Below are 27,361 nucleotides of genomic sequence, written 5' to 3'. Positions count from 1 at the left end.
TAGGATTCAGTATGAGAAGAATGTTGATAACACACTGATGTTTTCAGCTGTTGCTAAATAGTGTTTAGATTAAGTCAAGGATTTTTCAGCTTCTCATGCCCAGCCAGCAAGAAGGCTGGAGGGGCACAAGAAGTTGGGAGGGGACACAGCCAGGACACCTGACCCAAACTGGCCAAAGGGGTATTCCATACCATGTGACATCATGCCCAGTACATGAATTGGGGAGAGTTTGCCAGGAGGGGTGGATCGCTGCTGGGGAACTGACCGAGCATCAGTCGGCAAGTGGTAAGCAATTGCATTGTGCATCACTTGTTTTGTATATTCTAATTCTATTATTATTATTATCATCATCATCATTATTATTTTCTTCCTTTCTGTCCTATTAAACTGTCTTTACCTCAACCCATGAGTTTTACTTCTTTTTTCCAATTCTCTCCCCCATCCCACTGGGTGGGGGGAGTGAGCAAGTGGCTGCGTGGTGCTTAGTTGCTGGCTGGGGTTAAACCACGACACAGGACTTGAGTGTTCTCTTAGGTCACAAAGGAAAAAAGAAGCTTGTAAAATTTGCAGGGAAAAATAAAAACATCCCGAGGCATTCCATTATTTTAGAGATGATCTGAACTCACCAACTGGAAAACTCACCCCTCAAATAATAGAAACCACCTCCCTACGCAATCGCTTTATAAATAGATTAGGTAAGACAGTGAGATACAGTTGGAAAAAAAGACTCCAAGTTAACAATGAACAACAGGATATCAGGCTTGTGCTCAAATAGTGTCTTGCATTATTGTTGAGAAGAAGCCTGTAAAGGAACTATGTGGGGCTACACAGTGGCCCAAAGTAGTAAAACACAGTAAAACAGATGAAATCCAGATTAAATTAGCTTTGCCTTATTATGAAAAGAATCACCGGGTTATGTTTCTGTAATTGCAGATGCTCCAATAATAGTTTTAACTATCAAATGAACAGACATAGAGACTAAAAATATGCAAGAAATTCAGACTTAATTATAAGCTCTGAATAATATTTTAGACAAGTCTCCTCATCAAGACTATTCTTTTAATACCTATCATGTCTAGTGGAGAAGCAAAATGAGCATGTGGGGACTCTGAAGTTCAAAGAAGTCTATCAATACATTAAGAGGCAAAAAAGAGTAAAGATTGCTTTTATTCTACAACACTTAACTGAACAAAAGGGAAATACAGTATCCATAGACATATACGACATAGCCTAGAGAGTGGACACAAAAGAATGAAGTGATGAAACACAATGCTCTATGAATTACCTTTTCAGATTACCTGAGAATAGAGATGTGCATATATCCAGCAGATAACCAATTAATAGTTTTATGAACAGGTAAGTACAGTTTATAAGCTTGTTTCTCACACTGTCTCTTCAACATAGTTTCTGTACAGCTGCATTAAAATGAGATTCCAGTCGCTAAAACCATATAGGTGTCAAATTCTTCCTTCACCAGCAACTTCTGCTGCAGCCTCAGATTCCTGTAGCTACTCAGTTAAGACTGTATGTGTGTACACACAAATACACAGATTTTGATGCCATTGACATTTAACAGCCTATGTAATCTCAGTGTGTTTACATTTCTGTCTCACAAAACTACTAGGGGATTTTTCCCATCAGTTACATCTGATTCCCACTTTGCATATTGACATGGTCTCTCTCCTTTTTCTGTTCTTTTATACACAAGCCAGTACTGCTTATCTGTAGAAAAACAGGCTACAGTAAGCCACATTAAGATCTAAGTTTTATAAATCAACTTATAAACCGTTGCTGCTGTTGACAAGAACTGGGTTGTTGACAAAAATTGGAGCATGGATTTTAATGCAAAAGTATATGCTTCCTGGACACCATATTGCATGGGAAGCATTAAAAAAAAAGACACTAAGATATGAAAACTGAGTAATCTGAAATTCATACGCCTGTTTTACAATATAAAGTTTGGGGAAAAAATAAAAGTAAGATTGCAGATGAATTTTCAAATTTAAAAAACTCACTTAGAAGATCCCTAACAGCAGTGGAAGCATGTTCATTATGATTACAGATATAACAAAGTTTTTAAATACAGAAAAGGTTGAAATAAAATCTTGTGATAGATATGAATATTGCATCCTACAAGCCAGGGTCTCTAATGACATTGTAACATGAAATGGCAAGTTGCAGATTTCTGTAAATTTATGAAGAGATGAAAACCAAGACAAAGGGATATAATATGCACACAGGAAGATTTAATTTAGCTCAGAACATCCATGTGTCATTTACTTTTAAATCAACCAGCTTATGTTTCTTTTAAATCAGTCCAAGCTCACATTCGATTATATTTTTGATAAAGGACAGGCATCATGATATTTATGCAATAGATGGCTTATATCTGTTAAAAAGCCACCCTAAAATTTTTTAATGGGCATTCAAACATCTCAGAGTTTTAAATTTCAAAATACTCTTGTCTAGTATCAATCATTTCTGTCATTTCATAACACCATGACATAGCTCAAAATGCTGAAATTACTTTCTTCTTCAAAGCCACTGCCACTTGAGACTACCTCCTAGTATCACTCAGTTCATTGTTCAGCCTGCTTTTACTTCTTTATTCTTACACAATTCCTATTTCTTAACATTAAGAAATTACTTAACATTAGCTTTTTTTAAACTGTGCCCCAAAGAAATCTTCCATGTCACAGACAAAGGAAGAGTCACCACTCTCTATCCAGAAAACAAGTTTCTATTGTCATCATAAAGATGTTATAATGACGAGTCGCTAAAAGAAGAGCATCTACATTACCTTCTCACAATCACTCCTGTTTTTTCTGAAAATCTTGAGGTTCTAAATAGATATTTTTGAAAGCAACTAGGAAATGAATCACTGGTAAGGCCTTTAGGGGAAGTGGCATAAACCCTCTGCAAACAGTCTGGAAGGCAGGGTCAGTCGTATGTTTCTGTGGACTATGCCATCTTTGTCACAGAGAACGTTACCTTTCCCTTGACTGCAAGCCTTTTTGAAGGGATCCCTAACATTTCTTCCCCCTGTGGTACTTCCAGCCTCAGTCTAAGAGGATTCCTTTTTCCTCAGGGCCACAATTATTCACATACAATTCATCTAAGGTTATCTTTGCTGCAGGTAGGTGTCTGGTAGCAACTGTCTTTTTCCTGACTGCTAAAGAAACAGTGAGATATTAATATTCATACTGAAGTCTAATCATTATTACAACAAAGTTATTGACATCTGAAAAGCTTTGCTCTACAAAATTGGCTTGAACATTCAACTGAACACCCATTGAATAGATAACTTAAAGAAAATTATTTTACTTCCTAGGTTTCACCCACAGGATGAAAAGCGCTGATGAAAACTGATAAGAAAATATACCTGCAGAGTTTGATCTCTAGAGAAGCTCCACATGATTTTCCCTCAGAAGTGCTGCAGATTAAGAAAAAAGTGATAGAGCTAAGGGCTAAGTTTGGAAGTACACAGCAGGGAAGTCCTCCTTGTACATGTTGATGATCTCACTCTTGAAATAGAAGAGATCGAAATCAATGTAATCGTCTTTCTTTTTGCTCAATCAACTACCATCTTGCCGAGTTGCCTTGACAGAATAGCTCAACTTTTAATAATAATTTAGGGGAGAAAAGCTAAAAGTTCCTGTCCTGCTGAGAAATATAGCATATGTAGATTCTTGCAAGAATACTCCCTTTTTTCTCCCAGAATACTGCTCTAAATTCTGTACATGATTTTCACACATTCCTCTCCCTTTGAGAGTTCAGTTATATGACAGGAATCAGACTGAAGATGGTCCCTTCCTTCCTCTTCCTCTGCCACAGGTAATTTCCAGCTATTGTTTATGTTCAGCTGTTTGTGTACCCATGCTCTGGCAGTTCACAGGCTACATGAAAAACTGCTTACTTAAAAATAAATTAATTAATTTTTTAAATTATTATTTTTAATTCCAAAAAGTGTTTTACTTTTTTTTTTCCAGCAGTGCATCACAGAGCTACTGAATACTGTAGCCAAACAGTTGAAACAACACAAATGGGGGGAAAAGTAGCTCTTCAATAAGTTCTGCCACTGGAGAGACAAGTTATCATACAGCACCATAGCTTGTAGGTTTGTGAGGAGGACTTCCCATCCTCATTTTAAATTTGAGACTGCAAGTTCATTTCTGCTCTCTCATGTAAGTTTGGACAAACTCCAAAGTAACAGTGCAGAAATGGAACTTTTGGACAAAAGTTTGCTACATTTGAGTGCCTAATGTTAATCTCCTATATTGATAATTAGGTTTGAGAACAGAAGTAAAACTCAAAAGTGCATAGCTAGTTCAGATTTAGTTTCAGTGGGATGTACTGTCCACAAGCATATCTGAAACAACGTCTATTTCTATTCAAAGGTTTAAATATAGCTTTAAGCAGACTTGAGTCCTTAAAACTTCAGGTACCTACATTTCATATTTCATCATTGTTTTATTTATCATTGCCCTTACAGATTATAGGTAGTTTTTTCAGCTGTAACCAAGAAATATCTCTATGCCATACACTCGTTAACTATCCTAATAAAACTATCTACTATCAAAGAGATACAGTATGCATTTTTTAAATTGGTACCTTGGTGCATCTTTCCATCTTGGTGCCATAAGATATCCTGAACTCAAAGTTAAGGGATAAGTAAACTAGTCATGTTTTCACTGTGCCATAATAATCTTCCAAGAAACACTGGTTCCTTCTATTATTATTTTTTCCTTCTTCCTACCTGAAGCGGGTCCAATCAAATACTTTCTTAATTATTATTCCACATACATTTCCAGCACCCCAAAATGCTACTTACAAGCTAATTCAGAGGGTCAAAGAGCAAAAAGACTTTGAAAAGTAAGCATCCTCACCATTGTCCCCATTGCTTTTGAACAGAGTACCCATTCCTAGACTATACATAAATGCAAGCCAGAGGACCGTAAGCAGAATAGATCTTCCGATAAATCTTTCCCTGGACAAGTCATTTTGGTACGCAGTCGGGGAAAAGGCAAGATAATTAGCTATTTATTAGTTCAAGAATGGAGCAGGTACTCCCATTGCTTGACATTCAGTGCTTCACATGAAATATGACCAATACATTTCACACTCTTTGAATATGTGGCCAAGTTGTTCCCTGCACATAATTTGTTCTGGTTTTACTTGCCAGATTTCCCATTGCCAGGGGGCGTAGGAGTCTCTGACCACCCAGCATTTGACACATTGCAATAATTTACATTCTCCCATATACATATGCAAAAACAAAAAATCAGCCTGAATGACCACCTTTCAAATTCAGGAGCTTTTGTTTCAAAAATACAAAACATACGTGCAGTGCATTTACTAGATTCTTACATGACCACTGTACACAGCAGCCTTTGAATGTCATTGTGAACAAGAGAAAGTCATTGCTTCAAAGAGGTTAGTATAAGAGTTTTAAGTAAATTAAGATATTAACAGGTCCCCCATTTCCAAGTTGTATTAAGAAAAAATTCAGTCTAGTTTACAAAGAGGAATACTGTGCTGAATTCTAACTTGAAGTTGCACAAGCAGCCACAGTAACCCATACCTCCATAGCTACATAAACATCCAGCTTGTTCTAAATCTGAATATGTTGCTGCAGAAGTGAAGAATGTCCTGGAATTAAGAAGACCACACTTTTTGCTAAGTTCACTGTTGTTACACTATATCACAGACTCTTTCAGTTCCTCCTGCCTTTACACATGCAGTACAGCTATGTATAACTTCCTCAAAATTATACTTTAAGGCTAAAGATTGTTGATAACTCAGTGAAAGAAAAGTAACCACTGAAGGGATGGTGAATTTCAAATTCATATACTGATAGTATGTGATGACTCTCATTAACTCCACATTATGAAGCTCTGTATATTCAGTTGACTCTTGAAACATTAATTCAGGGATTTTCTTGACAATAGCTTTGCTTCATACTTATTTTTTTCCTAAGATGGCTATTTTACCATTCAAGATCTACCAGAACTTTGTGGTAGACAATACAGAGCATAATATTTCTTGTAGGTTTGTTCTTCTCTTGAAGAGACACAAAAAAGTCATCTGAAAAACAGAGCTATAGCTGAAAACAGAACTAAATCAGCCATCAAAACAACTTATTCCAGTGGTACTTATTGTTTTTTTCAAAAGCTAGTATTGATGCCAAGACCAGCAGTCCAGATAAAAATCTTGGTTAGCAAGTCACTTACCATATTTATTGATGATACTGGACCAATGCTGTTGACATAAATGTCAACATCAATAACTGTTGGTTTTACTGTGGAGAAAAAAAAATTAATATTATTTTGCAGAAAACATAAGTAATCACTTTAAGTATTTTCTTCCCCAACAACTGTAAAATCTAGAACTATAAATTCTTCAAGTAGAACTACTGACAAATATGGATTGTATATTTTTGAGGAAGACAAGTTCTTTCCTCCTACCCAGCAAAAACTGTTGTAAATTACAGTCTATACCACTTTACCATCATGATCCTGGTTTACCTCAGCAGCAATTTGTTAAAGAAACTCAGTGCTAAGCACAGTGGCTCAAAGTCAAAACCTAGGATGACTGACATGAAACTAGAAATAAATGCAACATATCACTTTTTCCCATTGCCTCAACACACAGGTCCTTTAGCATGTTTGTTCCACACCAAAAGATCTTTCCAGATTTTCTCATCTCATCAGCACTGAAATCATCCTAACTTAGAGTAAAATCACTAGGAAATCCATTTAGCTCAACCTAAGCAACTCTTCTCCTTTCAATTCAGACTTATTCCCTTCAGCCCACATTGCCTTTGCACTCATTCATCAAAAGGTTTTTGAATTTGATTTGGTTTAGTCAATGCAAGTTTCTCATAAGATCTTCCATGTTTTCAGATTTCCAGGATTTAATAAGCCAGGACAAGCTCTGTACTCCTTTCTTTAGCTGAGGCCACTAGGATTTATCTTCCTTTTAGCATCTTTGGTGTCAGTGTACCTGCTTGTATTGGGTTTGTGTGGCAAGGTTTTGGTAGTGGGGGGTTACAGGAGTGGCTTCTGTGAGAAGCTGCTGGAAGCTTCCCCCATGTCTGACAGAGCCAATGCCAGCCGGTTCCAAGACGGACCCACCGCTGGCCAAGGCCAAGCCCATCAGCAACTGTGGTAGCACCTCTGGGATAACAGATCTAAGAAGGAAAACAAGTTGCAGCAGACACAGAAATGGCAGCCAGAGAGAGGAGTGAGAACATGTAAGAGAAACAGCCTTGCAGACCCCCAGGTCAGTGCAGAAGGAGGGGGAGGAGATGCTCCAGGCGCCGGAGCAGAGATTCCCCTGCAGCCCGTGGGGAAGACCATGGTGAGGCAGGCTGTCCCCCTGCAGCCCAGGGAGGTCCATGGTGGAGCAGATCTCCACCTGCAGCCTGGGGAGGAGCCCACGCTGGAGCAGGCGGGTGCCCGAAGGAGGCTGTGACCCTGTGGGAAGCCCGCACTGGAGCAGGCTCCTGGCAGGACCTGCGGATCTGTGGAGAGAGGAGCCCACACTGGAGCAGGTTTTCTGGCAGGACTTGTGACCCCGTGGGGGACCCACGCTGGAGCAGTCTGGGCCTGAGGGACTGCAGCCCGTGGAAGGGACCCACGCTGGAGCAGGGGGAGAGTGTGAGGAGTCCTGCGCCTGAGGAGGAATGAGCAGCAGAGACAAGAGGGGATGAACTGACCACAACCCCCATTTCCCATCCCCCTGCACTGGTGGGGGGTGTAGCTAGAGAATTCAGGAGTGAAGCTATGCCCAGGAAGAAGGGAGGGGTGGGGGAAAGGTGTTTTAAGATTCGGTTTTATTTCTTATTACCCTACTCTGGTTTGATTGGCAATAAATTAAGTTAATTTTCCCTAAGTCGAGTCTGTTTTACCCGTGATGGTAATTGGTTGAGTGATGTCTCCCTGTCCTTATCTCGAGTCACGAGCCCTTTGTTATATTTTCTCTCCCCTGTCCAGCTGAGGGGGCGAGTGATAGAGCGGCTTTGGTGGGCTCGTGGCATCCAGCCAGGGTCAACCCACCACACTGCTGAACATTATTCAGATAGCTCTTACTGGTGATGTAAGCTAACTCTAAAATACTGCCACTCTTACACTGAAAGGCATGTTGGGTTTTTTTACTTATATTGCTCTCCTTCCTATCCCACAGGGTATACATTAACCTCTAAATTGAGATCTAAATTGGTATTTTACTTTCTCCAGGGTTAGCTCACCCAAAACTAAGTATAAATCCTGTTCTAACCTGGATAGTCAGAACTGATGCAAACTTGGCCCTAGTAGGCCAACAGCTTCTGTTAGACATCTCCCTTTCCCATAGAGGCACCTTCCCCTCTCCATGGTCTTCAAAAATCTCCAGAGAGCAATTCAAACCACTGAAGTTTGGGAACTATGCTGAACTTGGTACTTTCTTGCATCAATCCCCAAGCCCCTTAGAATGAAGAAGTGCAGGTACATCAGCCACTCAAAACTCAGAGAGCTTTTCTTGGGGAAGCTACTGAGCAGAGAAGTGAGGAACAGTTAAATACCACGGTTCTGTGGGAAGCTTATCTCAGGTGGATAACAGTTAATTTGTCTAAAGCTTAAGAAGCCACCCAGCACAAAGCTGAAGATAGACAGGAATCTTCACATATAAATATGAATAATTTTTGCCTGCATCCCCCAAATTTCAGACTAACAAAGAGATGCCGAGGAGTTTTAAAGTACCTGAAAAGATAGATGGTTCTGAAAAAATAGGCAGGTTGGCTTGTCATGTAAGACTTTGGTGTGTACCAAACTTTAGGAAGACTAGATCTATTGTTGCAAAAACAGACATTAAACTGAGTACAAACAGTGGTTAAAGATTATAACCATTCTCTCTAATTCATTAAGTAACACACACTTCTTTGACTGCATATGGTCAGAACATCCAGGATTATTTAAGGTCATGGTTTCAAATTGTCTGAAGTACTGGCTTATAAACTTGGATCTTCCCTTCAGCAAAAGAAAACCTGAACTCAGCTGAACAAGCACAACTGATTAATGCAACTCTAATTGTACCCAGCTAATAACTGAATAGGAGTCTAGCAGCTTCTGGTAATGAGACTTGCCGCAAAATGCAGTAATAAATGTCATTATATAGGAATTGATAATAGCGGGGAACTACAGCTAGCTCTTTTACCAAGACAGCATACATGGAATAAAGGGCTCTGACCTTTCTAGGGTTTATGCACACATCTAGCTGGAAGTTCAACACTAAGGAGTTCTGGTGAACATTAATGGGACTAGACTTAGTGATGCAAATTGGCATGCAATTGAATCTTGGCAGGATCAGGGACAAAGTTCAGGACTAGAACACAGTGCTTGGAATCCATTTTTGTTTAATCATTGCAGTTAAGTATATAAATAGATTATGAGATGATAATTTCTCCTGAATGTGCTGGGTCAAATTCTCTTCCAGTGCAAAAAAATGAAGCACTGCCTGTTAATGCTAAAGAGAATTTGGTCTTACTCACAGTAAAGTTTTAATCTTGACACAGAAGAAAACTAAGCAGCAGCCACTTCTTATTGTCAAATTAAATCAGCATCTAGCCTCACACATTCCCAGTGAAATTCAAATTAAAAACAATAATAAAAAAAAAATACAAGTAAGCTATTATATCACTACAACAACAAAAAAGACTGAAAGTTCCTTTGAATGATATTTTGTTTTCCTAGGCAGAGGCAGAAAATACAATTGTAATACTATTGTATGGTAAATATGTGTTCAGGTTTTGAAAGAAAAGACAGAAAAGTACAGTTCTTGTTGCACATGGTCTCCCATGGACATAAACAGATATAAACTGGGAGAACCATCAAGTATAAATTTTATATTTGTTATCATAGGATTTTAATTCAAAATACCAACCATAATGAGGCAAAGATTTTAAGATTACTTCTTCCAAAATGCATTATGAAAAAGAAAATAACTGAGTCTTAAAGTTATTGTGTCTTATTAGAAAGAACTCACCCTCTACCAGTCTTCAAAATAAACTGAGTTTCATGGAAGACATAAATAGTTTCATTACCAACTATTTCAAGGCCTGCTCACTTTTTCTGTCTACTACATGCATTTGTGAACACTCAGTTCATGGACTGATTTAAGCCATGCATGGAGTTGCTGACCTGCAGAAGGAGCCTTTTTTCTTGCACTAAGACAGCTCTTACAGTCTTGATTGAACAACAGAAGTGTTGTACCTCACTAAAAGTTGGCAATAAGATGACAAATGGATACTCAGCTCCAGTACCGTTTTGATATCAGCATCAGCCCAAAATAGTTCTAAAGAGCTGTCAGAAACTGAGCAAAATTACTGGCAGAATGATGTGTATATCACATGCAGGAGAGCAATTAAAGGTTGTCAAGAAATGTATGGCCTTCTCAAAGTTCTTTGAAATACTCTTTAATATATGGTAGTTAACTTTCCCTAAAAGACAATGTAAGCACATCCGAGTAACTACAGTGTTATGCTGCTACACAGTGCTATCTAAGGTTAACTAACTGCTTATCACAATAATTTCATCTTCAGACATGTTGGTTTTAATTGAGGAAGGGATTTATCAAGCCAATCAAAATATCTGCAAACAAAACTAAGGTCATGCCAATATTTAGCTAATAGTCCCCATCTGATCCAAATGCCACGTCTTTGAGACAGATGGAGTGTTTATATTCCAGTCAGCCTTGTGACTATCACATTGCAAAGACACATCTGAGTGAAATTTGTCTACAAACTTTAGACAGTTCAAAAGTTGCCTAGCCACAGGAGTCCTGAGTTCAACACTGCCTGCAAAGATCACTTAAGAAGCCAGGTGAACACTTAGACAGCATAAAGCTAGGTCAGGTATGTCTGGACAACAAAACACAGAAACAGCTAGAATAATGCCATGATCACAAATACCCATGCAGGCCAGCTACAGGATTTGTGTAGTCCTGCTTTATAGATTTACACTGGTGAAATAAACAGTATCTGAGCTTGAATCCCATTAAACTCTGTGAAGACTTTACTCTTGGATATATGCAAGCTGATCATGTGCGTAAAAAACTCGACATGTATCAGGAGAATTTTAAAAGACTGTGGAGGAAACGAACAAAGGGATTTTTATACAGTTTCACAAGTCATGTAGGGAAAAAAATCTGCAATAAGTTCCTGACATTTTATTATGCTTATTTAGTACTTTAAATTACCCTGTCCTTTTAAAATGTCTCTTAATTTTTGATAATCTCCGCTATTCAGAATTGATGCTTATTTCATGAATTAAACCACTTCGCTTCCTACAGAAAGCTTCCTGCACATCTGAAGTCTGTTCAAATAGCATTTATGTTCCTGCACAAATCATAAATATTTAGAATTATTTTTTAAAGTTTAATATTTAGAAATATTTTTATGGGAAGCTCATTCAAACATGAGTAGAACTAGCTGAGCTCTTAAAAATTTTAAAATAAAATTAAAATTATTTTTTATTGAGAGTTAACATTTCTTACATTGTTCAAGCAACTCCCAGGTCTAAATTAATTCTGGTTTTACCCAAAACAGCAGTGGTAAAAATGTTGTGGATCAATATACACGTATTTATAGAAGCAAAGCTATTAGCACTAGATTTTTAGAAGGCATGCAACCACATAACACACACAATATGAGCTCTGTTCCAGAAATACACAGCCACTTAAACTCTGCCTAAGTTCCACAAGACTTCTGAACGCAAAAGACTAACAAGATTGGCTCTACAGTAATGAGATATTTTTTGAAATTACCCTATAATGATATTTTACATTATCTCATTAGCACATAAATTGCTATTTTTAAATTGTGATAAAGCTGTAATAAATCATTACACAGTTATCGGTAACCATAGTAGTAGTGATTATAGTGTTAATGTTTACTTTGCATTAGTGATGATGACTATTAATATTTTCCTACATGACCTCATAAGCAACATCTAATTACCTGTTTGTTCCTGTAAAACAAACGGCTATGCTAACAAGTCACTTCTCAGGGATAATTGTGGTCAGCTAAAACTTCTATATTTTAGGACAAATTACCACATTCAAAGAAAGACATAGTAACAGGAAGTGTTGAGTCACCATCCCTGGAGGTATTTAAAAGACATGTAGATGTGACGCTTAGGGACATGGTTTAGTGGTGGACTGGGTAGTCTTAGGTTTACAGTTGGACTCGATGACCTTAAAGGTCTTTTCCAACCTAAATGATTCTATGATTCTATTCTATGATTCTACAAAGGTATCAGTGAGGAAAATAAAAAAGACCCATTCTTCCTGCATAGAAGAGAATGGGCTTGAACAACAGATAGAGGTCAAAGCCCTCCACTTTCAACAGCCAGAGAAACCCTGACAGAATGGTCATCCCTATGTTTTAGGATCAAACTACCAAAACAGGACTGCAAATGAAAATCAAAAGGATAATCAAAAATTGGGTGCAGACTTGAAAGAAAGTTTGGATGACAGCAATACCAGGATGAGAACACAGTCTTCTGAACAGGGTATTTTATTCACGTGCTAGTTTTTGTTGCCATTCTGTCCAGGAGTGTGAATGACAGCATGCATATAAACGGACTCCCTCAATTAACTACAAATCACTTTTATTCTTCATAACCCACCATCACCACCAATTAACTTTCAGCACTTTTATCTTTCATTTACCTTTCCCTAATGCACAAACTGTAATTTTTCCAGTATTATGTTGTTTGGGAATGAAAACTGTAGAACATAATGATTAGGCTGGTTTTACAATCAACCCCTAAAGTTTCCAGTTCTGTTTTACTTATATTCATAGGAAGGGAGAGTTCCTATGTGATATCATAAGACTGAACAATAATAGAATTTGTTCCTGCAAAGTCCAGCAAGCTAGCAATCAAGGTCTGGATGAACAATAGCAGTCATAAGAAAACCACATAATTGCAAAAGAGAGCAACAATATTTTAAAACAGTATGTGCAGAAAGTTTTCCTTGTTTAAAGATGACAGAATAATTTATTAGTTTGTGCCACAACCTCAAAATGGCAACTGTAGCACTGTACATCTGCCCAATTTACAAATACTTGTTCAGAACCCTCTTTAATAAAAAAAACAAAAGAGACTTCTAAATACACTTCTACACTTGGAAGAGCCAGCATAGCCTAGGTAATCACAGAAGGAAGGAGAGAGAAGAAAGGGATTTTCTTATGTAATTAATATCTCTGACTTTTCCTGACTCTTACCTAATTTTCAATCCATGGCGTCCCAAAACTCTGTATGCTATACTCCCAACCTCCTCTCAGATTTCTTAGGTGAACTTATGGAAGAGAAGAGAAAATAAGAACTAGCAGCTGCTACATATAGTTTTGGGTCTGACAGTTTAGATGAAGAATCTGGCAAACATTAACTGTCAACCAAGCTTTCCTACCTACAGTGCCACTCAAGAAAAATATTCAGTCCGAGTTTGTATAAAGCCATTTCAGCAAGTAATCACTGTCAGGAAATAAAACTCTAAATAAGAGTTACCTGTGTAAATGAATTATTTATAATCACAAAGAGAAGGTTGTATTGTAAGGGACCTTGCTGTTAAGTACTCAGGTAAAAGGCCTCTCTCTCCAACCCAAAAGCAGTATTGTCAACCCAAGAGACTACATGCAAGACATAAGTATTGTGAAGATACAAGTGGCTTATTAGAAATGACACAAAAGAGCAGTTTTATCTGCAAAGAGCTGTATTACTTGGGTTAAATTATGAGATTATTTTCAGAAAAACAAAGTGTTTGAATACTGAAATATTTCTATATATTGAAGTACCGTAAGCACAAAGAAAAGTGTTGCTTTCCAGCATTTGATTTAAATTAGGTATTCTAAAAAAATGAAACAAAAAAGAAAAAAAAATCAAACCTGCTAAATAATTGAAAAAATAAACCCGCGTTCTTTTTTTTTTAAGCAGAAACATGAAATTGGAGGGCTCCAGGGTCACTGCATTGGAACAAAATTTCTCTACATATTCTTTTAGTATGACACATTAAGAGTTTTACCTGAGAGAAGGATGAGTAAAAAGTAGGGTGTTTCCCCTGACAGTTGAGAAGCTGTGAACCAAACCAGGTCAGAAATTCCCCTTTACTCAGCTCCATGGTTAAGCAATTAGAAAAGCAGAATGTTAGGCATGAAAAAACTGTCAAAAGCCTATCCTAATCAGAAATGTTCCCATGTAAGATTTTGAAAAAGCCTATGTTTGATGCACTATGCTGGCACCAGACAAGGATTAAGTGTAACCAACCTATTTATTTGTGCCATATTTTAAAACTCAGACATGGATCACAGTTTTCAAAATCTGAAACTGGGACTTTAGAGTGGCCGTAGTTTACCCCTCACTTACTAGCCTTGCCATTAATTTTCTAGAAACGTTCATGGCAAAGTCTGCAGATGAAAGCATCAATTACTGAAGATGCTAGAGAATTAGAACTCCTGCAGACAATCAAGAAATCTCTTCTATCCTCCCACCTAGAACAGAGGTTGTTCTCATTTGCATTGAATAGCAACCCTTTCCTCAGGAATATTGTTCTCCTTGCATAGGTTTGCTTACACATTATGCATGGGAGATGACTGCAACTAAAATAGTCTTCATATTTACTGTCTTACTTATGGAAATGGACAGTTAATGGATTTCCAGTTTGGTGGCTGAATCAGAACAAAAGTCTTCTGTAATAAAGACAATCCACTTTCCCAAAAAAAGAAAACGGGAAGTATCACTGAGAACAATTAAAACATTTCTGATATTTTTTTAATGATCATTTGCAGCTCCTGAGCTCTTACTATATTCAGCTCTGTTTCCTAGCTGAGTCTTAGCCACAGCACTCCTCATCCTCACCAATGGGTTATTCAAGTTTCTTCTTCCATATAAACCTAAATTAGACTAATCTCCACAATCTTCTGCAGTGCCCAATACTACAGAAGTTGGATCCAGGACTACAGCTTTCCCCGCCTGAGTGCTGCCATAAATACAAACAGAGGTTACTCCCTCTTTCCTTCCCACTGTGTAGTACCTTTACACAATGGTTAGCTCTCCAGGTGCAACTGTCTATAATCAATCCTTAAGTGACAACTGTCTCTCTCACTGCTTCCTGTTATGATGTCTGAAACTGTCTCTCATAGTCTAGCACAAAAAAAGACTTATAGCAGAAACTAGTAATTTGACCTTGCATGACAGTTTACAGCTTTCTCTGCACTATGATCTGGGAAATATTCTGATCTGTGAGGCAATAAGCAACCCTCTGTCACCACATATGGGGAAACCTTGCTGGAGCTAATTTAAAGAGTATCAGGTGTGGCAATCAGCAGCTAGCAAAAATAACTTGACAGCCACAGTGGTAATAGCCTGTGGTGCACTTCAGGCTTCATTTCTGTGTGGCATGCTAGGAAGGCAGGTCAGACAGAAGAAAGGTTGTGATACTGCTTCAGAACTCAAGGTTTTCATTAGGATTGTGCTTGAAAATGCACATCTTTAAAAAGCAACAGAATAAAAGTTGTGCCCACTCACCCAACAGGTCTGCTCCTTGCATACACTGAGAAACTGCTTAAAATGGTTACAGTGAGAACTTTCAACAGCTTAAAAAGAGAACTGCTGTTAAACACTACCAAGCCAGCACAGTAAAGCAAGTCAGACAGAACTTAGTTTTCTGTGTTTGCTGACACAAACAAGCCCACCTATTTCTATCAGCTACACTTGCACAAACCTACTCAAGGTACTGAGAGCTGCACAGCTGTTTGTGAGACTGCTCTCATCCTCAGAAATTTGGCTAATGGTTATAAAGATACTTGGGGAGCAAAGAAAACCAGCTTGACTCTCAAGACAGCTAGAACTGGTGGAGTCAGAAGATCTATGAAATATAGGCATTAAATTAGGGGGTGTGTGTATGTATGTGTGTATATGCTTATATATACACATACAAGCATATACACTTACATACTTCAAAGTGAATTTATTTGGGCTTATAAATAAGCAATAAATATAGGGGACCACTAGCAGCTGTAGGGATCAAATAAATCTAGAGGATCCAACAGGAATCCAAGAGTTACTGCAGGATAATAAAAAATGGAGGGAAAAGCAAGCATTAGTGGTGGAAGCACCTCAGAACACAAGCTGGCAAATTGCTTCTGTGCAATTTGGAGCCTTCCCTAATATAATGATGCAATTGAGAACCAGAAGATGCAAACATGCAATCCAAATTATCTTGCTACTCTTTTCTACCCTTTCAGGGAATAATATCAGTAAAATCAGTATTACCCATGCTTGTTCTGTCTCTCCCATAATGCTCTTGCCTCAAGACTGATTTAATGTCAGCTTAACTTTTTTTTTAAAAGTAAGAAGGCAGGCAGCTTAGAAACCAGGTGCTAGAAAGTATACGAAAAATAAATGAATACAATAAACTACCACATTTATGCAAGACTTCTATTGCATTAAATATGGAATTCGGCCTTTTCAGTTCTGGCTAACCATTACAAGGAGTATCAGTTGAAAAACCTGCTGTCAGCTAAGTAACTCTGAGGCACAGGAAGTTCTGTCTTGTAACTTTCTATTCCTTTATTTGGGTTTTTATCTTGTTTTAGCTTTATTTCTAATATTTATGATCACACTCTACTTTCAATTTCCCTGGGTAGTTTGAGTACACTAGAGTGTAGTCCCTTCTAGTTGGCTTTTCTCTTACCAGCATTATTTTGCTCCAGCCTCTGAACTAGAAATTAATAGAAAGTATTACACTTTCCCTGGTAGAGTATAAATAACTGCAAATACTGGTACAGCCTTAAATACAGTGGAAATAACGTCTATGTTTTTTTCCTATGAATTTTTATGCATTTTTAAAAAAATGCTAAAACAAAAGTTTATCACTTTCCTAACACCACTTTTTCACATTAAGAACACCATGGGGAAAGGTAGTGGACAGCAGTTCTGTCTGTACCTTACAAGTGTGTGTAACTCCTTATTCTAGTCCTGTTGTGTTCTGGGGAAGGTATTTCAGGAGCTGGGGAAAAGGGCAGGTAATCACAGGAAGGCTGGAGACCACCTGGTCAGACTGCAGGATGTGTGTTTTAGAATATCCTTCACACGGAAATTAGAGTGCTGAGGTAACTGACTGCTTGTTAGAGATGCTGAGGGAACGGTTTTGTTCTCTAAAAATTACTGGTGAAATAAAATGTTTTCTTTCACATTAGCAGGTTGAGTTAAAGAGGGAAGCTTGGAGTTTAGCTCAGCTTATGAACTAATCTCAACATTACTATTGCCTTGTTGTCACTGAAATTTTGGCCCACATTAGTTATTGCTTCTTAATGAACAAGAGGAAAAAATTTATTTTCTTTGAGGTAAGCAAACCGGCTACCTACCAAAAGACAACTCTTAAGACTTACTGCTCTTCATGCTCAAATGAGTACTGCAGTTCTGAGCCTGGTCTAGGGTGAGATTTTTTTCCTGCTGCTACTAATGGCACATTTCAGAAACCTCTCACATACTAACCTTTTTGATGGGTCAGGTGACTTTCACAATGAAAGAAAAAGATGGCATATTATCTTCCACATGTAAAGCTCACTCAGGGAATGTGATTGGCAAAACTTTCACTTTGGAAGAATACACTGTTATAAACTTTGTGTCTGTTTAAGGCAACCTACATTCCATATGAAGGTAAGTATGAAATAATGTAGGGTAATAAAGGTAGCTTTTATTTTCCAGGACTCCACTGTGCACTAAGCTGTCCATTAAGGAAGGTGAAAGTGAAGGTTTCATTAAAATAAACTGACTTTGAAAGAAATATGTTTTGTCATGTGCTATTTAATTTACCTGTGGTTTGCTGATTTATTTTTTTTTTAAATGGAACTTAAATTTTAAATCAGTTAATCAGAAATAGAGCAATGGCAAAAACCTGGAAACAAATTCCAGAGTACCTGCCTATGGAAGAAATTTTAAGACCTTCATAGTTCAGAACAGGTTTACTTGTTATATGGGACTGGTGCCTTTCACACCATGCAACAGATACACAATTCTCAGCCCTATAATTGTAGCCGGTCAAAAGTAGGTGGAAAAGATGCTTTGTCTCTGTAAAACACCTTTCTTTTTGATCTAATCAGTACACCGGTATAAGCTGTTCAGTGTGAGGTGCTTTCTTTTCTTTCTTTTTTAATTTCAAAAGGTGTATATGTTTTGTGGTATAATGGAAAGCTGCCAGATGCCACCATTAAAATGAAAACCCTTGCAAGCTGTGATATTTATGGAGACAAGAACTCTGCCAAGTGTGCGGTCACAGGGGATGCAGTCAGACATTCCTCTACTGGTAGAACACTGCTTTGTTTCCAAAGACCAAAGGCCCCTTTTAGCTAGACAGGTCCTGTTAAGGTGTTACATTGCTGATAGCCTATTGCCACAGGGTAACTGTTTTGCTAATACTTACGTTGTTCAATCCACTCTTTCAAAATCCTGGCTTGGAGCCTTGCAGGTGATGCCTATACTGCTGAGTGTAAATTGAGCATGTGATCTCACTGACAGTCATTTATATGAAAGCCTAGGCCAAGTATAGCCCAGCATAAGAAAAAAAGAAAGGAAAGAGCAAGTCCTGGCCTTGCATCTTAGCACTGACCTACACACATTTTACAGTGGTTTAGATGGTCTGGTTGGGGGAGGAAGAAGGAGGGTGGCTGAGTGTCTGTTCGCAGGAGTTCATTCACTGATGGCTATAGTCCTGACATAGAAGTGACACGATTACTGAAGAACTCAGGTGTCCATAGTACGGCAAGTGGGCACTCAGAATATGCCTGTACAGCGCCAGGTAGTACCTGGACATACCTGAGCTAGCCAAAACATCAGCTACCCTGGGAAGGACAAACAACCCCAGAAAAGTCACTGCCTGGGCCAGCATGCACTTCTCCCCATGGCCTTTGGCTTGCAAAAGTGTGTTCCCAAGTGATCTAAAAATTGCAGTCCTAACCTTTGGAAGTGCAAAGAAGTCAGCATTTCCCTAGGCTTTTCTGACTGCATTCAGAAAGAAGACCATTTCTTCAGGAGCATTGCTAAAGTTATCCACTGTTACAAATAGTGGCTTTCCAATAAAGGATTGAAAAACTGAGTAAAGAGTGATGTGGCATGAAACAGTGAGCATCCCGTCCTGTGGGACAGCCAATTTGCTTACAGGCAGCACTAAACAAATGTAAAGGCCCTAATGAGTAGCTGACTGCATGTTAGTCCTGAATTTAACCCTCAGTATCTTTTATTAGCTGCACTTCTGCTTGATTCTGAGAATTACTTCTACCTTCCTCTACTGGTTCATTCCATGCTTTCTATAAATTCCAAAACATGCTTTTTCTTATTGTATTGCTCTATGTTACCTGGTCCACTACTTTTTTTCCTAGTGCTTTAACTGATATGTATTAATACTGGGACCTTCGGGGCAGGAACACAGTTCAGTTGCCATGACAAGTCAACCATCTAGCTTGGAGGATAACCTTCTCCTAGACGGAAATGAAGATGTGCTTGCGTGTAAGGCACCAGCCACCAGTTCAGTGAAGTTAGATATAATGCCTGATTCTCTTAACATTCCCCTTGTATTCTGCTTGACAAATACAGCAGCTCCTCAGCTTCAAAAGGGCAACTTTACTTATCTGCATCAAAGGTAGGAGAGGAGGGAAGAGGGACCAGGGAAGGAAGCAGAGGCGAACTAACTTCTCTACTGTCTTAACAACACCCAGCTCAAGTTCTGAAATAGCCAGATTCCTATCAGAGAGAAAAACAGCCTAGGACTGAGATGCTTGATAGAAATAGATGTAGTTGAGAACTGTAAAATCTCTGTTTGGTACAATATATGAGGAGCTGTGCAATTTAACTCCTTTCTCTAAAACAGGATTTATGAAAGTTTGTGGAGACACAAAAGGAATTATTTTGGTAACAATGATTTTCGAGTGCTGCATGATATGTCTGACTTCTACTGATTTTATGGCAACTGACATGGGGACTTTGAGTGATTACTTTGCCCCACATAGGCATAACATAATTTACTCTGCCTGAAGTCAGCGATCTGAGGACATGGTGTACAAAGTAAAATAAAAAATTTGTCTGAGAATGTCTTCCAGATGTTGATATGGGTGGGGAACTGCATTAAAGCACTTCTCCATCAGATATTAAAGATCAGCTAAATCCAGTATGACAAACTGAGGAGAGAGAGAGAGAGATAAATGTCACTCTGTGTTAAAAACAGACACATCTATCAAATATGATCTTTGTAAATACTACAGAAAATCGAAGTAATAGCTATGGAAAAAAACACTCAAACAAAAACCCACTTTCATACCACAGCACAGTTTTTTTTCTGGGACTGTTGTTTTAATATGTAGCTCTGAGGCACTAATAATTGTAATGGTCAATACATGGCAATGGCTCTTACTTCCCTCTAAACTGACCCAAAGGGATCACCTAGAAAGTATATCAGTACATGTGCCATCAGCAAACAAGTTTCATCAGCAGCAAACATCAGCATAAGTTTCACTTATAATCAGTGTTAGGAATTCTCTTTCCAATCTCTGCAAAAATGTAGTAAAAGCAAATTACATTAGGTGGTTGTTTTGAGCATTCCCCATTCCAAGTTCATTGTGAAGTATATGCAAGGTGCAGTAAATGTAAATGACAAATTGTCTCAGATTTCTGTCATATAAATTTGCTGTGAACAAACTGAGCAGCAGTTGTGCTATAGCTATTCTGACCTAAGGATGCAAACAGGGCATAACCACAAAAGGTAAAAAACCACTGGTCTGAAACACACAAACTCATTATACAAATTAAAAAAAAAAAAAAAAAAAAAGGAAAAGAGAATAGCTCAAAATGGTTATATGTAGGTATCTATTGGCTCTTACCTAAATTTTATACCTATATGTAGTAGTACTGCCCACAAGACACTTCCATTCTATCAGATTTCTTTTGGAGATAAGATGCTGGCTGGTTTGGGGAAGAAAATCTCTAGAGTTGTCCTATACACAGGCAAATGGTGTTCCTCAGGAGTCGGTATTGGGACCAGCGCCGTTTAACATCTTTGTCAGTGACATGGACAGCGGGATCGAGCGCACCTTCAGCAAGTTTGCTGACAACACCAAGTCGTGTGGTGTGGTCAACACACTGGAGGGAAAGGATGCCATCCAGAGGGACCCTGGCAGGCTTGACAGGTGGGGCCCATGCGGACCTTGTGAAGTTCAACAAGGCCAAGTGCCAGGTCCTGCACATGGGTCAGAGCAATCCCAAGCACAAATACAGGCTGGGCAATGAGTGAATTGAGAGCAGCCTTGTGGAGAAGGACTTGGGGGTATTAGTGGATGAAAAACCAAGTATGAGCCAGCAATGTGCACTCGCAGCCCAGAAAGCCAGTCACATTCTGGCCTGCATCAAAAGAAGTGTGGCCAGCCCTTCGAGAGAGGTGATTCTGTCCCTCTACTCCACTCTCATGAGACCCCACCTGGAGTACTGCATTCAGCTCTGGGGCCCCCAACGTAAGGAGGACCTGCTCGAATAGGTCCAGAGGAGGGCCATGAAGATGATCAGAGGGCTGGAGCACCTCTCCTATGAGGACAGGCTGAGACAGTTGAGGTTGTTCAGCCTGGAGAAGAGAAGGCTCCAGGGAGACCTTATAGCAGCCTTCCAGTAGCTAAAGGGAGGCCTGCAGGAAAGATGGGGAGGGACTCATCAACAGGGAGCGTAGTGATAGGATGAGGGGTAATGGTTTTAAACTTAGAGAGGATAGATTTAGGTTAAATATAAGGAAGAAATTCTTCCCTGTGAGGGTGGTGAGGCACTGGAGCAGGTTGCCCAGAGAGGTTGTGGATGCCCCTTCCCTGGAAGTGTTCAAGGCCAGGTTGGATGGGGCTTTGAGCAACCTGGTCTAGTGGAAGGTGTCCCTGCCCATGGCAGGTGGGCTGGAACTAGATGATCTTTAAGGTCGCTTCCAACCCAAACCATTTGACGATTCTATGATTCTAAATCCTAGTGCTGCCTTCTCAACATTAAGGAACATCCGTGATCACGTTTTGAAGGGAGTAGATGCACATTTTTCTCTTGCTGTGTCCTACTTTTTGTTTTTAGTATGCTGGATTTTTGATCGCTTCTCAAAGCATGAGTTTTTCATATGCATGGATTGGATGACAAAAGAGACAAGTATGTTCCTAACTCTGCCAAAGACCTGCTGAATACTTTAGAGCTAGCCCTTCCATATCTCTACACAAACTCTGTAAAAGCAAACCAGCGTTTAGCATCCTAAGTTACCACCACATCTTCCTGTGAGAATTAGCATTTTTAAATGTTGACTTGGAAATAAACTTCAGCCAAAAAAACTTAGTTTCCACTTTCCCAGACCTTTGTGCACACTAACCAAAATGTAACATAATGTCTTTTCTGCACCCATAGAAGCTTCTCCTCACTTGTGCAGAAAGGAGTACTTACTTCCAATATCTGGCCGTAGCTTTTTGTCATACTCTCTCAACAGCTTGTTCAGTATGAGAGTCACATCTGTGTCTTGTGTTTTTGGAGCTAAAACCCATTTTTGGTTAGTTGTTCCATCTTCATATTCATCCTCTTCAACCTTTCTAGAACTGCAATAACAAATCAAACAAATAGATGTTATTTTACATAACCAAATTCTGAATTTACGTTCTGGGTAAATCTCCACACTCATCTGAAGAAGTTTTAGATATCTCCCTTGGCTTTGCGTCTACCGTCTACCCAGCCTTAGGCTGTTTTTGCAACAGGATGTTCCCATTAACAGTTGTTGAGTATGTGTGGATGGGTCATGACTGAGAATTGTTTAGAAATTGTCTTCTGTCAGGTTCTCAAAAAAATTATACTCTGGGAGTTAATACAGCTATCAGAGTAGTATTTTATATCCTGTATTTTAACCAACCTATCCCTGACTAGTTAGTTTACAATATACTCTTACGAAGAGCGAACATCTGCAGTATTATTTTATTAATACATCAGAACAACTGATTCATCTCTTGCACAAAGGCTAATAAGAGTATTAAAAATTCAGATCTTTTAATACTTCCTGATCATTTTATCCTATTAATAAATTATTATATTCTCAGTGCCTGAATTTCAGAGTTTAATGTATTACAAGGCTTAGAATTAAGAGCTTGCTCCTTGAACTTAAGATGGATTATCAGCAGCACACAAATACATTGCATAAATTAATCTGAATTTCCCTGCAGTTTTAATGACATTTTTTAAAAAAACAGTATTACACCAAGAGTTGCGACTTCTTTTCTTAATAGGTGGATTATTTTTATTTTAAGAGTATGCTGATACAATTGTGGTGAAACTGCAGTTTGCCCAGAAATCACAGCTACAGCTGTTTTCAGACAAGACTAATTTCATTTGTGCGGCTTTTTGTGCACAAACAGTAAAATGTTGATTTGAAGTATCTTTTGGTATCTTAGAAACCAAATCTGTTTGATGTCTATCACTGGAGAAAAATCTATGACAGTTAAACTGAGATGAAGTTATCAGGAGAAAAGATAACCTCAGTGGTGGAACCTACAGCAGTAATCATGTGTTGCTTCGACCTGCAATTGCCCTGGTGATACAATACCATTTCACAATCTTTTTACACAAATGTCAATAATTATGCAAGGTGCAAAGCAATGGAGAATCAGAGGCACCAGCCTTGCTTATTCATGGGATGCGCTACACACATCAGAGCAACCTCCTTTCTCTCTCTCCTTCTCTCTATAGTGACACTAGTGTCTTCTGAAATATCTCAGATGTCCAGAAGACTTTATAGAAACCCTATAGTAACAGACAAAAAAAAAATACAAGTATAAAAATTTAATCACAGAGCATCATCAACCCTCAACACTGCTTGTAGACCACCATTTGAACATTTAATGAAACTTTTAATTGAAACTGCTCCACAGCCAATACGTCCCTAAGGATTAGCCATGAATCACTTAACATGACCACAGAAATTGTGAGTGCTCTAGGTACGATTTCTATATAAAAATAATTTTGAAACCTAGCCCCTGAGGATTTTCTACAGGGAGAGCTCATACAACCAAGTTGCAGAAGTAGAAAAAACTTAGGGGAAATTTTTAATAGACAACCAACCATTCTTTCTCTGTTAGTGAGTTGTATTTTTTAAAAACTTGATCTTTCTTCTACAATTCACGCTATGAGCATTAAAAAACCCTAAGAGGATTTTTTTGTTGTTTTTTTTTTCTCCCTCAGATTCATGACAAGCCCTATGTTTTAATACTGCAGTTACAAAACCACTCTCAAAGGAGGCACCGTCTCCAAACATACATGGTTGATATTTCAAAGCTGAAATTCTACAGTGGTGCTGAATTGCCGATAGGAAAGCAGCACAAATCGTACATCTTTTTCTGCTACATCCACCACAACTTTACTGGAGGCATTCAGACTGCACGTGGAAATGAGAACTGAGTTCGGGTAGCATCATGATCCCCTTTCAAGGAGCCACTCCTTTAAAAACAGTCACTAACAAGAGTCTAAGCACTGGCAAACCTTTTAAATCCGCTCACTCTAGCAGGTTGTTTCCTACAGAGTACCTCCAAGCCATGTAAATTCCTACCTACCTTCTAGATTAAGATTGGGGCTGGGAGCGGATTCACAGTGGATCAGACTAACACACTAGACACATATTTTTCAAGGTGTTTTGTTTTCTTCCTTCGTAGTTTGTTATTTCACTTCCCTTGCTTGCCTCTACACAATTAAGCTCCTTGAAGGCACTTGAGGTTGCATTTTCACCTGTAGCCTTACTGGTGACTGCCAATTCCCAGCATATTCCTGCTATCCACAGAAACAAGCACAGGATGATGTCAGGCCATTCTCAAACTGGGGAGGAAGAAAGGCTGCACACCTTCCCCAAACTCCTCAGGGGCCACTAGTTTTGATCCTGTGAGGAGACAGAGAGGAGGCAGTGCACAAACTGCGAAGGAGGAAGGCTGGAGAGCCCTGAGCGGCTGTGGGGAAAGGGTTTAGTTCCTGCAACACGTGTGTCCCGGGACTTCCTCAGGGCGCCGGCATGAAGCAGCCTCTAGCTCCCGCGGGGATTCGGGAGGGATGCCGCTCGGGTGTGGGGCCGGCCGCCGAGAAGGAGATCATGGTCAATACACGAGGAAGGGAAGGGCTGGGCCCCTGAGCACGCCCGCAGCCCGGTTCGCGGCAGATGCCGCGGGGGGGAAGCTGAGGTGAGCCCTTTGCGGGGAGGGGCCCTTCCTAGTACCCCGGACAACCACGGGGACCGAAGGCGAACCCGGTCCAACAGGTCACAGCTGCAGCTAGCGGCCGTCCCCCTCTGGCCCCTCACCGCCCGCCATTACCGGAGCCCCGCCGGGGAGACCCTTCCCGCCCCTGAGGCAGGTGCCAGGGGTTCCCCCTCCCGGCCCGCCTCCACGCCCGCCGGGCCGAGGCGGTTTAGGGTAGCCGCCGCCGCCCCCGCCCCAGGCACCGGGGCAGCCCCCGGCACCCCCAGCCGGTGCCGGCGGCTGGGCTTACGCTTCCCGCGGCTGCCCTCTCCCTCCTCACGCCGGCCCCGTCCGCGGGGCCCCCGGGGGTGGGGCTCGGAGGGAAGTCGGGACCGCCGGCCGCTCCGCGCCGTGAGGGGAGCCCGGGCAGCGCCAGCCGGCGCCCCGCCGGGTGCCGGACCCCGACTGCCGCCGGAGCGGGAAAACTTTCTGCCCGGCCGGCTCGGGACAGAGCCCTCGCGGGCGACCTGCGGCTTCCCGCGGGGCCGGCAGGGACAGCGGCGGGGCCGGCAGGGACAGCGGCGGGGCCGGCAGGGACAGCGGCGGGGCCGGCAGGGACAGCGGCGGGGCCGGCAGGGACAGCGGCGGCAGCGGGGCTGCAGCTGACCGGGGAGCCAGGCGGGTCCCGGGGAGGGAAGCGAGGGAAGCCACCCTTGGGAATAAAGCCCCGGCACGGCGCGGAGGAGAGGGGAAGAGCCCGCTGTCCTTCCCGGGCGCCGAGTATTTTGCGAACTCCGGCGAGCGGGACTCCAGCCCGCAAGCCCCGGTGCGACGAGAGAGGAGAGGAGAGGGGGTGGGGGGAGGCGAGGGGAGTGCAGACTTACCAGGCGTGAAACACTGAGAGGAGGAAGAAAACCGGCAGGAGCTTAGCGGACATGATCTGGGCAGCGCTGGCCAGGTGAGAGGTGCGGCAGGATGAAGGAAATGTTGCAGGATGTTCACATGAAAGGGAGAATGAGGCAATGAGGTGAAGCTCTTAGCCTCTCTTCCTCTGGATTCTCAGTTTTATACCCTGAAGAAAATACCCCCTTTCACACAGCTCCAGGAAGGGAGGGGGGGGAGGCGAAAAAAAAAAAAAAAAAAAAAAAAAAAAAGAAGTGGGAAGAGGGGGAAATCCCCAGCGGAGAGGCTGCCAAGGCCAGGTATTAATCAGGCTCCACGGGCTGACAGGTGTTCAGCGGGCACCGAGCTGCGGCGCTTCCCCCTTCCCGGCAATCAGCTGCCGGGAGCAGCGGCGCGGCCTCTCCCGCTCCCCCGGCTGGCTCTGGCCGTGCCCCCCCCCCCCCCCAAACCCCGGGTTTGTGCACAGCGCGGCGGAGCCCGGGCCCCGCCGGGCCGCGGGCGCCGCGGGGCGGGGTGGGCCGGGCCGGGCGGAGGGCGGGCTGGGGCTGCGGGGGGGGGGAGGAAGGGGCGCACCTCGCCCCACCCCGCGGAGCGCCTGGCCCGCGGCCAGCCCCGCAGCGCGGCACCGGAGCGCTGCCGGGGGCCGGCCCGCATCGGGGAGCGCCTCGTTCCCCGCTCCCTGCCCAACAGGTACCCGCCTCTCCGGCAAGGGGTAGGGGGGGGAGCCGGGAAGTGAACCCTGCCCCCGCCCCGGCGGGCGCACACACACACACACACACGCAGACGGGAGAGGGGGAGCGGCAAACTCGGCAGCCGCAGTCAGACGGCAGCCGGCAGAGGGGATTTCTCCCCGCCATCACCAGCCCGATGCCCCCCGAGGGGGCTGCGGCGCCCGGCGTCACCATCCCCATCCCCCCGCTGTTTTGGGGGGGTCTCCCCCAACACTCACTTGCCGAATGGGCCCCCCAGGGCGCTGGAGGTTATCTCGTCAGACGGAGGAAGAGGGGTCGGCGCCGCTTCTGGTCTCGGGGTGGTCGGAACCACGGGCATCCCGGTGTACATATAGACGCAGATCAATGTACTCGGTGCGGCTACAGAGAGGGAATCACAGTGCGGTCTTCCACAGACAGACAGACAAACATACACAACGCAGCGTGTTTGTATGTGCCTCTGTATCTAGCTGGATGTATGTGGAAGTTTGCACGCTCTGTACGAATG

At 41.5% G+C, this 27,361-nt stretch overlaps 1 protein-coding gene across 3 annotated transcripts in view; it reads right to left on the bottom strand.

Moving 5' to 3' along the window:
- The window catches only part of GABRG3 (gamma-aminobutyric acid type A receptor subunit gamma3), a 339,148-nt gene extending 311,787 nt beyond the window's left edge, over positions 1–27,361 (bottom strand). For 2 of the 3 annotated variants that reach the window (XM_029999199.1, XM_029999200.1), the window contains exons 1-4: positions 27,093–27,361; positions 26,125–26,190; positions 22,482–22,630; positions 6,231–6,298 (exon numbers count right to left, since the gene is read on the bottom strand). In XM_029999199.1, the coding sequence (XP_029855059.1) occupies positions 6,231–6,298; positions 22,482–22,630; positions 26,125–26,190; positions 27,093–27,205 (396 nt within the window). In that variant the 5' untranslated portion in view covers positions 27,206–27,361. Of the gene's footprint in view, positions 1–6,230; positions 6,299–22,481; positions 22,631–26,124; positions 26,340–27,092 lie in introns of all 3 variants that reach the window. The other variant, XM_029999201.1, reaches the window with a different exon arrangement.

This window comes from Aquila chrysaetos, chromosome 23 (genome assembly GCF_900496995.4).
Source record: "Aquila chrysaetos chrysaetos chromosome 23, bAquChr1.4, whole genome shotgun sequence".
In the NCBI taxonomy this organism is placed as follows: Eukaryota; Metazoa; Chordata; class Aves; order Accipitriformes; family Accipitridae; genus Aquila; species Aquila chrysaetos.
This window is presented reverse-complemented; position numbering and strand designations above follow the sequence as displayed.